The sequence below is a fragment of the Oryx dammah genome, unplaced genomic scaffold, assembly GCF_014754425.2.
Source record: "Oryx dammah isolate SB20612 unplaced genomic scaffold, SCBI_Odam_1.1 HiC_scaffold_13, whole genome shotgun sequence".
Taxonomy (NCBI): domain Eukaryota; kingdom Metazoa; phylum Chordata; class Mammalia; order Artiodactyla; family Bovidae; genus Oryx; species Oryx dammah.
The window spans coordinates 63,202,077-63,213,921 of record NW_024070197.1 but is presented as its reverse complement, the minus strand read 5'-3'; the positions used below and the strand labels follow the sequence as shown (position 1 = coordinate 63,213,921).

At 56.7% G+C, this 11,845-nt stretch overlaps 1 protein-coding gene and 3 non-coding genes across 4 annotated transcripts in view; 2 read left to right on the top strand and 2 right to left on the bottom strand.

Annotated features, from left to right (window-relative positions):
- Positions 1–11,845, top strand: part of VAC14 (VAC14 component of PIKFYVE complex) — a 76,716-nt gene that overhangs the window by 394 nt on the left and 64,477 nt on the right. The window contains exons 2-9 of the mRNA XM_040253532.1: positions 5,639–5,789; positions 6,089–6,256; positions 7,110–7,172; positions 7,637–7,744; positions 8,200–8,309; positions 8,563–8,669; positions 9,665–9,799; positions 10,150–10,302. Of these exons, the coding sequence (XP_040109466.1) occupies positions 5,639–5,789; positions 6,089–6,256; positions 7,110–7,172; positions 7,637–7,744; positions 8,200–8,309; positions 8,563–8,669; positions 9,665–9,799; positions 10,150–10,302 (995 nt within the window). The remainder of the gene's footprint in view (positions 1–5,638; positions 5,790–6,088; positions 6,257–7,109; positions 7,173–7,636; positions 7,745–8,199; positions 8,310–8,562; positions 8,670–9,664; positions 9,800–10,149; positions 10,303–11,845) is intronic.
- TRNAG-GCC lies at positions 3,616–3,686 on the bottom strand. Its single transcript has one exon. It is a non-coding gene; the product is annotated as a tRNA-Gly (tRNA).
- On the bottom strand, positions 4,269–4,339 carry TRNAG-GCC. Its single transcript has one exon. It is a non-coding gene; the product is annotated as a tRNA-Gly (tRNA).
- TRNAG-GCC lies at positions 11,289–11,359 on the top strand. The gene has a single exon. It is a non-coding gene; the product is annotated as a tRNA-Gly (tRNA).

Here is an 11,845-nt window from a genome sequence, read left to right as displayed (position 1 = left end):
AACGAGCAAATCCGAGAGTGATCTCCGATGGGAAGGAGGTGGGAAGCGTGAGAGTTTGCTATGGATGTTGACCTGCCTCATTTCTTACCCACTTTTTGAGAAGTGAAAAGACCATAAGTTGACCAAATGAAGAAGTCAGGTCCAAAATCTCAAGGCTCAGAGGGCTGATTGTTTTATCTCTGTCATATCACCCTTCTCCAAAAGTGGAAGTAGGAATAATTTGTTGTTTCTGCAGTCTTAATTACATATGCAGTAGCACTCTTTTGTCTGTGGGGGATATGTCCCCAGACTCCCAGTGGATGCCTGAAACCCCTTGGATGGCACCAAATTCTATATATGCTATACTTTCTCCTACACATACAGATGTGTGATAAAGTTTAATTTATGATTTATAATTAGGCACAGTAAGGGAATATCCTGTCAGCATCACTACTGTTGCACTTTAGGGCTGTTATTAAGTAAAATAAGGGTTACTTGAACGTAAGCACTACCATACCAGAGAGTCAGTCTGATAACTCAGACAGTTACTAAGTTGGTGCGTATCATATACAGCATGAATATACAGGAGGAAGGGGTGATTCATGTCCTAGTGGGACATCACGAGATTTCATCTCAACACTCAGAACAGCGTATAGTTTAAAGCTTATAGATTGTTTATTTTTGAATTTTCCATTTAATATTTTCTGAACTGCTGTTAACCGTTGGTATCTGAAACTGTGGATAATGGCATTCCACTATATGTGTAACCATGACCTGACATTTTGCTTAGTTATTTTTATTACAAAGCAAGGTGTTTAACTGGGAACATTGAGATTCTTCTACTGTTATTTTACACGTGTATTTTTTTTCCAGCCAAATCTTTGTGACAAAGTCAGGTGGGTAGGTAATTTCAGAAGAGTGGGAAGAGGCAGGCTGTGAAACAGAAAGAATGCCAGTTTAAGCATCAGGAAATAGAGGTTTTAGTTCTGCCCCTGTCCAGTAAGGTAGCCACTGGCCATGGGTGACTATTTACATTGAAATTATTAAAGATAAAATAAAAATTTTTAATATAGTTCCTCAGTCATTCTGCCTGTATCTCACATAGCCACGTGTGGCTGTCGGCTGCCATAATGGACAGCACAGATTTTCGAACAAGTCCATCACTGCAGAAAGCTTTGTAAGGGCCTAGTATAGTCTGTTGTGTGATGCTCATTCTGTGACCGCTGGCAAATTCCTTAACTAAGGGTTTCTTAACCTCAGTGCTTTTGATATTTTGGACAGGTAACTCTTGGTTGGGGTGGACTGTCTCTGATCTTTACCCACTAGACATCAGTAGCTTTCCATCACTAGTACAACCAAAAATGTCTCCAGACAGTTGCCAGATGTTTCCTGGGGATGCAGAATCACCCCAGTTGAGAACCACTGCCTTAACTGCTTTGGTTTCAGTTTCCTCCTCCACTAAAGGGTTTGGATTTTGCCAAGATGACCCTCCCGTTCAGCTCTAAGATTCAGCATGTCCAGAACCACGCTTCTCTCATCAAGCACCCCTTTTCTTGAGTGCCGTCTCTCCCCACCGCTGCTTGTTGTTGCCCTAGCTTTCGCCATTGCCAGCAAACTGTACTGATGAGTATTGCTCTAGTGAGTGGGAGACTCAGAACTGATGTACAGACTTGGCTCCATGTCTGTGGTTTTATTGGCTGAAGGTACAGTGACACTGGTTTTGTCCATCACCCGCTCTGCTTCTCAGAAATGTTTGCTATTTTCATAGCTTGAGTCATTGGTTGAGTCCTTGAATAGAGGTGTTCATCTCAGCCTTATCGTTGCTTCCAGCACATCCTGTCACTCTGTAGGCTGTGCTGGAAGGATTTTGTCTTTAATGGGGTTTGTTTAGTGTTTGACATTGCCTTTGGCTTGTGGAGCTGGGAACGTGAAACGTGTGAGAAAGAATTCATGACATTCGATGATGTGGTGGTGAGCGCAGAATGCAGCGTCCAGAGGAGGAGTGGTCCTTCCTGAGATGGTCAGCAGAAGCAGGGGTGGATTGGAGCTGGCGTTTGAGGCCTGGCTAGGCTTGCCTGTGGGGTGGCCTGGACAGGAAGTGTCCACAGAGTAGACTAGCAGACCCAGTAGGAAGCTGGGTCTGGCTGCAGGGAGGTTGCGCGTGTAGCCAGGCTACAGACTGGAGAGGCAGCCGGCCCTGTGTTGACCCCCTGTGTGTCGGGTAGAGAGTGTGGGCCTGATTTGTGGGACAGGTCTTCCTGCTGTGGCCCCAGGGTGACCCCAAGGGCCCGGCCCAGTGCTCTATGGGCGGATGGATTTGCTGACCACCTGTTCTCAGGGTTTGCCTTCCAGAAGAAACCACTGTTTGTCTTGTTCTCCTGGCTATGGACAGTATTCTCCCCACAAGTGCAGGGGTGCAGACAGCAGAGACTTAGGGTTCCAGAGCCTTGGGACTTGAAGGGGCTATCGTGTCTGTAGTGACCTGGGATGCCCTGAGCTACATCCTGGTGGGATTCAGGGTGAGGGGCCTTCCAGCTGGTGTGAAGCAAACAGTGGGGTCGGGGGGTGTTGTCCATCTGCTTCCGCTTCCGGAGGCCCCATTGCCCTTGCCAGCCTCCCCCGACATCGGTGCCCGTTCCTTGTGCTTTCCCAGCACCCGGTCTTGCAGCCTTTCCAGTCTTCAGCACTCCCTCAATGCAGGTCAGACCACACTGCCCACCGCTGCGGACCGTCCTACCATTTGTGGCTGCTCACAGAACAAAGGCCACCTCCTCTGCCAAGCCCGTGAGTGGGCGCAGCCTCTCCCCAACCTCTGTCCTTCCAAGCTGCCAAACTGAGTGCCCCTGTCCTTCCTCTGAGCCTTCACTCATGAGCTTCCCTCTGTCTGAGCTTCCTCCTCCCGCACGAACACCTACTCATCCCTCAGAACCCCTCTCAGAAGCTGCCCCTCGTGAAACCGCATCAGATCCCCTCTGCACCAGAGATGCTTCACGCTCTTTCTCTCCTCCCCCCTCCTCACCTTGCACGGTCCTCACCAGATTTCTTTTCTCTTTTGCATGAAAGTCCTCATGGCCTCTCGTTTCCCACCCACCAGATTCTAGCAGAAGCCCCTCAGGCAGGGAATGCGCCCTGTTTGCTGGCTCTCCAGTGGGCCGGGGGACCCCTTCCAGTGGCTCAGCGACCGTTTGTGACCTGAAACAAGGAGATGGGCCAGGAGGTGGTTCCAGGAGGGGCTGTGCTGCCGGCCCGGCTGGGTCTTCTGTGGCTGCCCTGCCAGAGCCTCATGGAGGACGTTACTTTGCGTCCTGGGGCTGCGCTTGTGTGGGCTGAGCAGAAGCTCAGCCTGGTTCCCCGGGAGCCTCGCAGGCAGAGGCCGCAGGCAGCCCGTCTGGGCGGGAGTGGGAGGACAGCTGTTCGCAGTGGCTTTGGTCACCCCTACCTCCTGGACTCCTCAGGAACGAGAAGAGAACGAGCTAGATCTTTGTGGAATGTAGGAGACAGGTGTGGAAAATCAAGCTAGAAAAAGTCACTCTCAAGTTTTCAGAGTGTATCACCAACGCTATGAGTGGTGTGAAATCTCAAATCCAGTCTCTTGGATTTTTTTTTTTAATGATTTTTTAAAAAAATGTTTGCTGCTGCATTGGCCGGGAATCGAACCCGGGCCTCCCGCGTGGCAGGCGAGAATTCTACCACTGAACCACCAATGCTCCAGCTGTCAGCAGCTGTGTGAGCACCTCCCTTTAACCCCAGGACCAGCCTCCTTGTCCACACACTGATTTCCAGAATCTGAGGCCATGCTCTGAGGCTGCCACATCAGCACCGCTGCAGAAACAGAAGCTTAGGCTCCAGAGCAGGAAGAGGGTGTGTGTCTTTGATTTGCCTTCATCCATCAGGACAGAAACCACCTCAGATCCTTCCTTCTCAGTAGCAAGAAGCCGACTGAGACTCCAGGGGCTTCTTCTCTGAAGTGTGGTTCCCACTCCCCTGTCCACATGCATGTGGAGCTGTTTCACAGCTCACAGGCTTCATCACAGCTTCCTGCTGGAGACTGGCCAGGGCTGGGGGTGCACAGGAGTCCCCTGACGGCTGCAGGGCACACGGGCCTTGGCCCCGCAGCCAGGAAGTGGCACATGTGTGGGAATCCAGCTGCTGGACACGCTCACCGGGCAGGGAGGTGCGCTCGGCTTCACAGCAGCCTTGGCTGCAGCAGGCTGGGTGTGGTTGAGGAGCTGGCTCCTGTAGCAGGATCTCTGAGGGAGTCTGCCCAGAAGGGGCCAAAAAAGCAGCCCTGCATTGGCCGGGAATCGAACCCGGGCCTCCCGCGTGGCAGGCGAGAATTCTACCACTGAACCACCAATGCTTTGCTGCTCTTTGGCTCACCTGCAGGGCCTTTCTCAAGGGACTGTTGTCTGTGGACACTCAGAGAGCTCTGACATCACTGAGACACGTCTGGCTGGGGTCCTGTTTGGGAATCCAGCGGGTTTATTGCACTGCTTAGGAAGTGTGGGCACCTGTGGAACTGCCTTCCTCCTGAGGCTCTTGGTTTGTCCACACCCCTCAGGCCCCGGGGGTGGGAGGGGGGTTGGTGGAATCACACGCTATAACAGGCAAAGCAGGAGGCCCCCCACAGGCCATTCATGCAGCCTTTTCCTGGCACCCCATCTCTGCTAGTCCCGCTCACCTGATGAGGGAACAGTCTCCTCCCCCCATCCATCTCATGGCGTCTTAAAACACAAGTGTCTCTACCCTTCTTGTCCTCTCCCCTATTACAGGAGATCCTAATGCTTTTCTGTTTAATTTAAAACTATCCCTCCGTGCTCCTTCCCACTGCCTCCGCCATGTTCAAGCTCCCTCTTTCGGCTAAAGAGCTGGGGTGCTCTCCTTCTGTCAAACCAGCCCCCTCCCATGCGGCGCAGCCTCTCCAGGTCCAAACAGAGGCCTGCAGGCGCCACCCCATCACTGTAAACCTTTCACCAGCTCCTCTGTCCTTTGATCTGTCTTCAGCCGCTCTTCCCACACCCTAGGCTCCTCACCCTCCTCTAAGTACGCCGTGTGTTTTCAGGGCCCCTGCCGTTAGCCAGGCTCTTCCCTGTGCCTAAGGTGCCCAGCCTTCCTTTCTTCACCTGGAAAATGCCAGCTCCTGACTCTAAGGTCTGACTCAGTTGGCAGCTCCCTGGCCGCCCAGGGAGACTTCCCTGCAGCACCTGGCTTCTGTGGTGGCGCCTGTGTGCTGTGGCCACACCTACTTGTTGTGTGTGGATCCTGCCTGTTGGACGGGGGCCCAGTTCAGCCCCGTCCCTGGAAATAATGACAGAGAAGCGCCTGAGTGCCTGAATGGAGGGCTGAGCAAAGGGTTGAATGAAGGCGGTGGATCACTGCAGGTTTTGGTCCCCAGCACAACATTCGCTGCCTTCTCAGAATTGGGGTTGCTCACTGTTCTTTGTTCCATCCTCAATAAGGGGAAACGGAGACCAGAAAAGGGGAAGGGAAAGCCAGCCTCCCTCAGTCAGCAGCGGAGCTAGGGCAGGACCCATGACTCCGGTTGCTTTTTCTGGGCAGGTCCTCTGCACCCCTCATCCCAGCGCCAGGCCCCGGGGCCAGCAGCAGGAGCAGGAGCAGCCTGATCCCACTGGCCTAAGACCCTCTCTTCTCTCTCCAGGCTGGTCCGGGAGTTCGTGGCCCAGAACAACACGGTGCAGATCAAGCATGTGATCCAGACCTTATCTCAGGAGTTTGCCCTGTCTCAGCACCCCCACAGCCGGAAAGGGGGGCTCATCGGCCTGGCCGCCTGCTCCATCGCCCTGGGCAAGGTACGCCTTTCTCCTGGAGGGGTGCACACACCAGTCATGGCCTTGACTGCCCCTGACCCCAACACGGGGTTGCAGACCCACGTTTTCCGTTGCCATCCATTCTCTGCACACCCCAGGCCAGCAAGGCTGGCGCTGCGGCCTGCTCCCTGGTTCCTGGGCGTGGCTCCTAACCCAAGAGGCCGACTTGCCTTTGAGCCCAGCCCTCAGTCGAAGGTCTCAGCATCTCCGAGGGAGCCGGGGGCTGGGATCCTGGGATCCAGCTGTTTCTGAGTAGCGCTTGTGCTCCCGCCCCGTCACAGGACTCGGGGCTCTACCTGAAGGAGCTGATCGAGCCAGTGCTCACCTGCTTCAACGACGCCGACAGCAGGCTGCGCTACTACGCCTGTGAGGCCCTCTACAACATCGTCAAGGTGGCCCGAGGCGCCGTGCTGCCCCACTTCAACGTGCTCTTCGACGGGCTGAGCAAGGTGAGCCCTCTGCGCTCTGGCTGCTCGGAGCTCCTCCCCCGCCTCCTGGGCCTGACCCTCGGGGCCTTGAGTGTCCGCTGCCTCTCCCCAGAGGCAGGGAAGCAGATAAGCACGTGCGGCCAGGGATGCTCCTTATATGTTGAATCTGATGATACGTTGTTAAAATGGGCTTGTATTTGCTTCCCCCCGCATCTCTATTACTTTAATATTACTGAACTTTACAAAAGCATCAGTCCACCATCCACCACAAGTTGGGGGGAAGACAGTCATTTGAGAGCACTGACCTCCCTCGTAGGAGGCGAGGGTGGCGATTCCGTGCTGTTAGTTGCGCAGTTGGTGCGACTCTTCTGCGACCCCAGGGACTACAGCCTGCCAGGCTCCTCTGTCCATAGTGCAGACTGCGTTTCCCCTGTGAGGAGAGCATAGCCCGTGAACTCTGGGAAAAGCTCCGCTTAGAATGGCTCTGGGGTCCCTCTTAGCTCATCAGCGCCTCTCAGCATCACCGAGTTTCCCTCCATCAAGTCATTTCTAGAGAATCAGTCTCGAAACTGCTCCGGCCCCTCCTCCAGGAGTGGGGAGAGGAGCCGGCATTGTTAGGCTGGAATGCCCTGGGGAACACCAGCGGGAAGCAACCGCGCTGCCAGTGGCAGCAGGCCCTGCAGGCTCCTGAGCAGAGCAGGGCCCTTGAGCGCATCTCTTGCGCCTTCCCCAGTTCCGCCCTGCCTCCCTGCCTCCCCTACCTTCCTTCTGTCTGTGAACAGGCTCCCCCCAAGGCCTTGGTATAGGATTCCAGTGGATTCTTTGCCTTAATAAATTGACTGTGATCCTTTTTCCACCTCTGTGTCTCCCGTAGTTGGCTGCTGACCCAGACCCCAATGTGAAAAGCGGATCTGAGCTCCTGGACCGCCTCTTAAAGGTATTAGTACTTGGTCCCCACTTTTAGCATTTCCTTCTTACTTCTGTCTGTGGAGCTTTGAAGCACTATCATTGGGATGTTCTTCCTAATTAAAATAATTTACATGCAGTAATTGAGATAATATACAGTTCTGAGTATATACAGTCACATCAGCAGCAGGATCAAAATACAGAGCCGTCATCGCCCCTAGTGTTCCCATGAGCTGGCCCACCCTGCGCCCTGTGTCAGGCAGCGTGTGCTCAGCTCACTGGACATTCGGTCCAGACCACAGAGATGTAGGAAGGGTTTTGCCTTTTCATTGCTTCTGTTCCCCTTGATTCCCTCCCTCAGCCCATCTCTGCTTGTCCCTCGGCCTGCCTGACACAGGCTCTGCCCTCCTCTCTGGCCACCTGACCCCTGGAGTCGGGCACTCGGCCAGGTCAGGCTCCCCAGCCCCCAGCAGCTCATACGCCTTTGACCCCCAGGACATTGTGACGGAGAGCAACAAGTTTGACCTGGTGGGCTTCATCCCCTTGTTGCGGGAGAGGATTTACTCCAACAACCAGTACGCCCGGCAGTTCATCATCTCCTGGGTAAGACCTGGCCCTAACGCTGTTTCTGGCTGCCCGTGAGCCTGCCCTCTGGCCCACCGGACGTGTCCCAAGGCTGTGGAGGTGCCTCGCTGTTGCTCGTCTGGGAGCCCCGATGGCACGTGATCCCAAAACACGTTTCCTCAGCTCTGCCCCCAGAGCCCATCACGTTCGCCTCTGAAGCAGATGGGGCTCCTTCCTCGTCTCCGGAAACACCCAGATTTCTCTTTGAAGCCAGCCTCTCCTACTAGTTGCCTGCCTTTCCCACGGGTTCCCTTCTCCTCAGGGCGTCTGAGCTGCCTGGGGGTGAGAGCGCCGTTTTCCTACACGCTGAACAAAAGCCACTGCAGCCGGCACGCCCTCCCCCATGGGACACCGCAGGGCGCCTCCTCGCCAGCGGTTAGAGGAGGCAGGTGCTCGGGCCGTGACCTTCCCTGACGGTCTCCTTCCTGGGCTAGATCCTGGTGCTGGAGTCTGTGCCTGACATTAACCTGCTGGACTACCTGCCAGAGATCCTGGACGGGCTCTTCCAGATCCTGGGCGACAATGGCAAAGAGATCCGGAAAATGTGAGTGAGGAGAGGAGCACGGAGCTGCATACGCGCCCCCCACACACACCCACAGGCGCCAGGAGGACGTGAGATTCACTCTCCTCTTGGTGCGTGAGCTTCCCGCTTTGGGATGCCAAGAGCGCCTCCTCCTCCCGCCTCTGAAGTTATCCCTTTGACCCGGACACCCGTGCCAGGCGGAGCAGAAATAGCATTGGGGAGGCTCCCCGGCCCAGGTGGCAGGGCTGTTTCCCTTCTCCTTCGCTCACTGCAGGTGTGAGGTGGTCCTTGGGGAGTTCCTGAAGGAAACGAAGAAGAACCCCTCCAGTGTTAAGTTTGCCGAGATGGCCAACATCCTGGTGATCCACTGCCAGACCACGGGTAAGCGCGTGGCGGCCCCGCGGACCCCCTCCTCCTCAGAAGCACCCTCTCCCCGTCCTGGACAGAGTCCTCGAGGCAGTGAGAGGCCCTGTGACGGCGGGTCCCGGAGCCGTGGGGCCCCGCAGACGCCCTCCTCCTCAGAAGCCCCCTCCCCGTCCTGGCGGGAGTGAGAGGCCCTGTGACGGCGGGTCCCGGAGCCGTGGGGCCTTGTGGGAGAGATTCAGGTTCTGTCAGCATGGAGGCCTTTTCACTGGGTCTGGCCCTAGAGAGGGGAAGATCTGGAGGCCTTGCTGGCAGGCTTGGCATCAGCACCGTGAATTGAAATGCTTGGAGGCTGGGATCGCATAACTGTTTGTTTCTATTGAGTCTCAAACCACCACAAAATGTACCTCCTTCCCCTCGCAGTCCCTTGTTACTGACCTCAGGCTTCAGGTCAGCTGTGCCAGGCCAGGGCTGGGGCGGGAATCCCGTGCCTCCCGTCCTCTGGAGGGTGGGCTGAGGCCGATGGTCTGTCGTGTCCCTCGTGTCCGGCTGTCCGGCTGTCACCCGTGGCCAGCAGTGACAGTCGTTCCAAGCGTCTCGTCACCCAGTGGGCTAGCCCTGGTGCGTTCATGTGGATTTGGTGGATCCCGGGAGACAGAGACGTCAGCGAGGCTGAGGCTAGAACCATCCTTTCTCCCACCTTCTGTTGGCCAATGTCGCAAGGCCAGCCCCAGACCGGGAGTGGGGGAATAAACTCCCACTCCTGATGAGAGGAGCCGCGGTGCCCCGCTGTGGGGAGTGGACACAGGAGGGCAGAGAGCTGTGGCTGCTCTCACGGGCAGCCGCAGGACTATCGTCTGTGTGCCCCTGGTGCCTATGAAGGAAAGGGCGAGAGCGCGGGAGTCCCGGGGGGCTGGGAGCCATGCCAGGCCTCAGCCCCGCTGCAGGGCTCCAGTGCCTGTGGGCGTGTCGGGGGGCACTGCCGCACTCACCCCAGAACCCCGTCCCCATAGATGACCTGATCCAGCTGACGGCCATGTGCTGGCTGCGGGAGTTCATCCAGCTGGCCGGCCGCGTGATGCTGCCCTATTCCTCGGGGATCCTGACCGCCGTCCTGCCCTGCCTGGCCTATGACGACCGCAAAAGGAGTATCCTTCAGCCCGGAGAGCGGAGACAAGGGCAGCCCTGAGGGGCGTGAGGTCACCCTGGGTGGGGAGGGGGCCCAGGACCCACCACGCCTGCAGACAGCCCTGGAGCAGGAGGCAGAGTGGAGCGTGGCCTGGGAGGGCCCAGGCGGCCCGGGATGGGGCTGGTGCCACGTGCCAGAACGTCAGCTGCATCCTCAGAGATCTAAGCGGCTCACCCAGGCCCGGGCTGCTGAGTCTCTGCTCCCCTGTGGGGTGAGGGGTCAGGGAGGTGACAGGACAACCCCTTGGGGCAGCAGAGCGGGCTGTCAGTCCAACCTGGCTGCAGCCGCTCCTTACATCGGCGCACTCAGACATCAAGGAGGTGGCCAATGTCTGCAACCAGAGCCTGATGAAGCTGGTCACCCCCGAGGACGACGAGCCCAATGAGCCCAGGCCAGTGGTGCAGAAGCAGGCAGGCCCCAACCCCGAGGACTGCACAGCAAAGCAGGAGGGGGCAGCCAGCGGTGAGTGGGCTCTGCCTCCCGCCCGAACCTCCCAGCGAGGGCCCCTGGGGCCCAGAGGTCAGAGAACTTGACATGGGGTCTCCCTCAGCCAGCCAGAGCTGTTCCCGAGTCTCAGCCCCTAGCTCTGGGAACATCCCGGCAGGTGGGAACTGCTGCCTTCCTCCTGCAGGTGGGCACAGAGCAGAGGAGTCCCACCACCAGCGTCCAGCAGCTCCCAGGGGCAGGGGTAGGGTTTGAACCCAGCAGCTGGCCTCCAGAACTGTAGCTCTGAGCCCTTTCTGCCCCAGAGAGCATTCATTCTTTCCTTAGTCTTGTTCTGAGCTTAACTGCAGTCGAGGTAGAGAGCCGTGGAGCCTGGCAGGAGGGCCGTTGAGTCTGCAGGCTCAGCTGAGTCTTGGGTGGACATCCAGTGACTCAGGAACCGCCTGCCTTCCTCTGCCACTCCTTCTCAGGGAGGGGGGTTCAGACCAACCCAGATGTGGTTCATTCGGTCCTTGGAAATTCTGCTCCTTTCCTTTAACATTAATGTCTTGTTTATCCTTCACATGGAGAAAACTGCTTTTATGCCTATCGGAGTCTAGAGTTGGACTCTCTAAATGTAGAACTCTGAGACTTTTTTCCATGTCCCTGACTCTGTCCTCACCAAGAGGTCCCCGATCAGCTCTGGGATGATGTTCTCCTTTGCAAAATCAGCCGAAGGCTAAACTGATGCAGAACCTACTGAAATCTTTAAGGCTAACGGATGGAGGTCTGGAGCTTGGCCCCCAGGAGCCAAAAGAGTTCCCAGAGCATTTTGTCCCTTTGGTTTCTCTTGAACCTCAGAGCAGAATGGCAGGCATGCGTGTCCTGTGGGTGTCCTCAGGGTCTGGCCTTCTAGAATGGAGCAGCACTGAGTGCTGGACCGTCCCAGGTGTCAGGTTACAGCAGCGCCCGTCACCGCGAGCCAGCGCAGCAGAACAGCTGGGGAGGAGGAGCGCTCCACTGGAGCATTGGTGGTTCAGTGGTAGAATTCTCGCCTGCCACGCGGGAGGCCCGGGTTCGATTCCCGGCCAATGCAGCTCGCTTAACCTTTTTGACAGCTTTCCTAAGCCTTCCTCAAACAGCTCCCTGCTCAGGAGAATCTTGGTCCTAAATCAGGACACATTCAGGCAGCTTGGTTCCAGATTTTACTGCCTCGTAAACAGCACTGCAGCAGACGCAGAGCTCACTTTATAGTAGTTCCCAGAAATGGCACCGGCGAGTTCTGGGGCTCCACAGCCACTCCAGACCCGCTCAGCTGGTCACCAACCCCCACTCTCCCAGCGTGCCAGCAGAAGGTGCCAGCAGTCCAAGAGAGTCAGCGTTTCTTTCCTCAGTCCCCGGCTTCAACCAGCACCGACGCTGACGCTCACTGCCCATCTCTTCCAACCCGCAAATGCAGCAGCTTCCTGCCTGGTCTCTCTCACTTGGTGCCCCCATCACCCCCCAGCCTGCGCCGTGCACCCCACGGCACATCCCGGGCGAGCCCCCCAGTGAGGCCTGGCAGCCAGGCCCTCTGCACGCG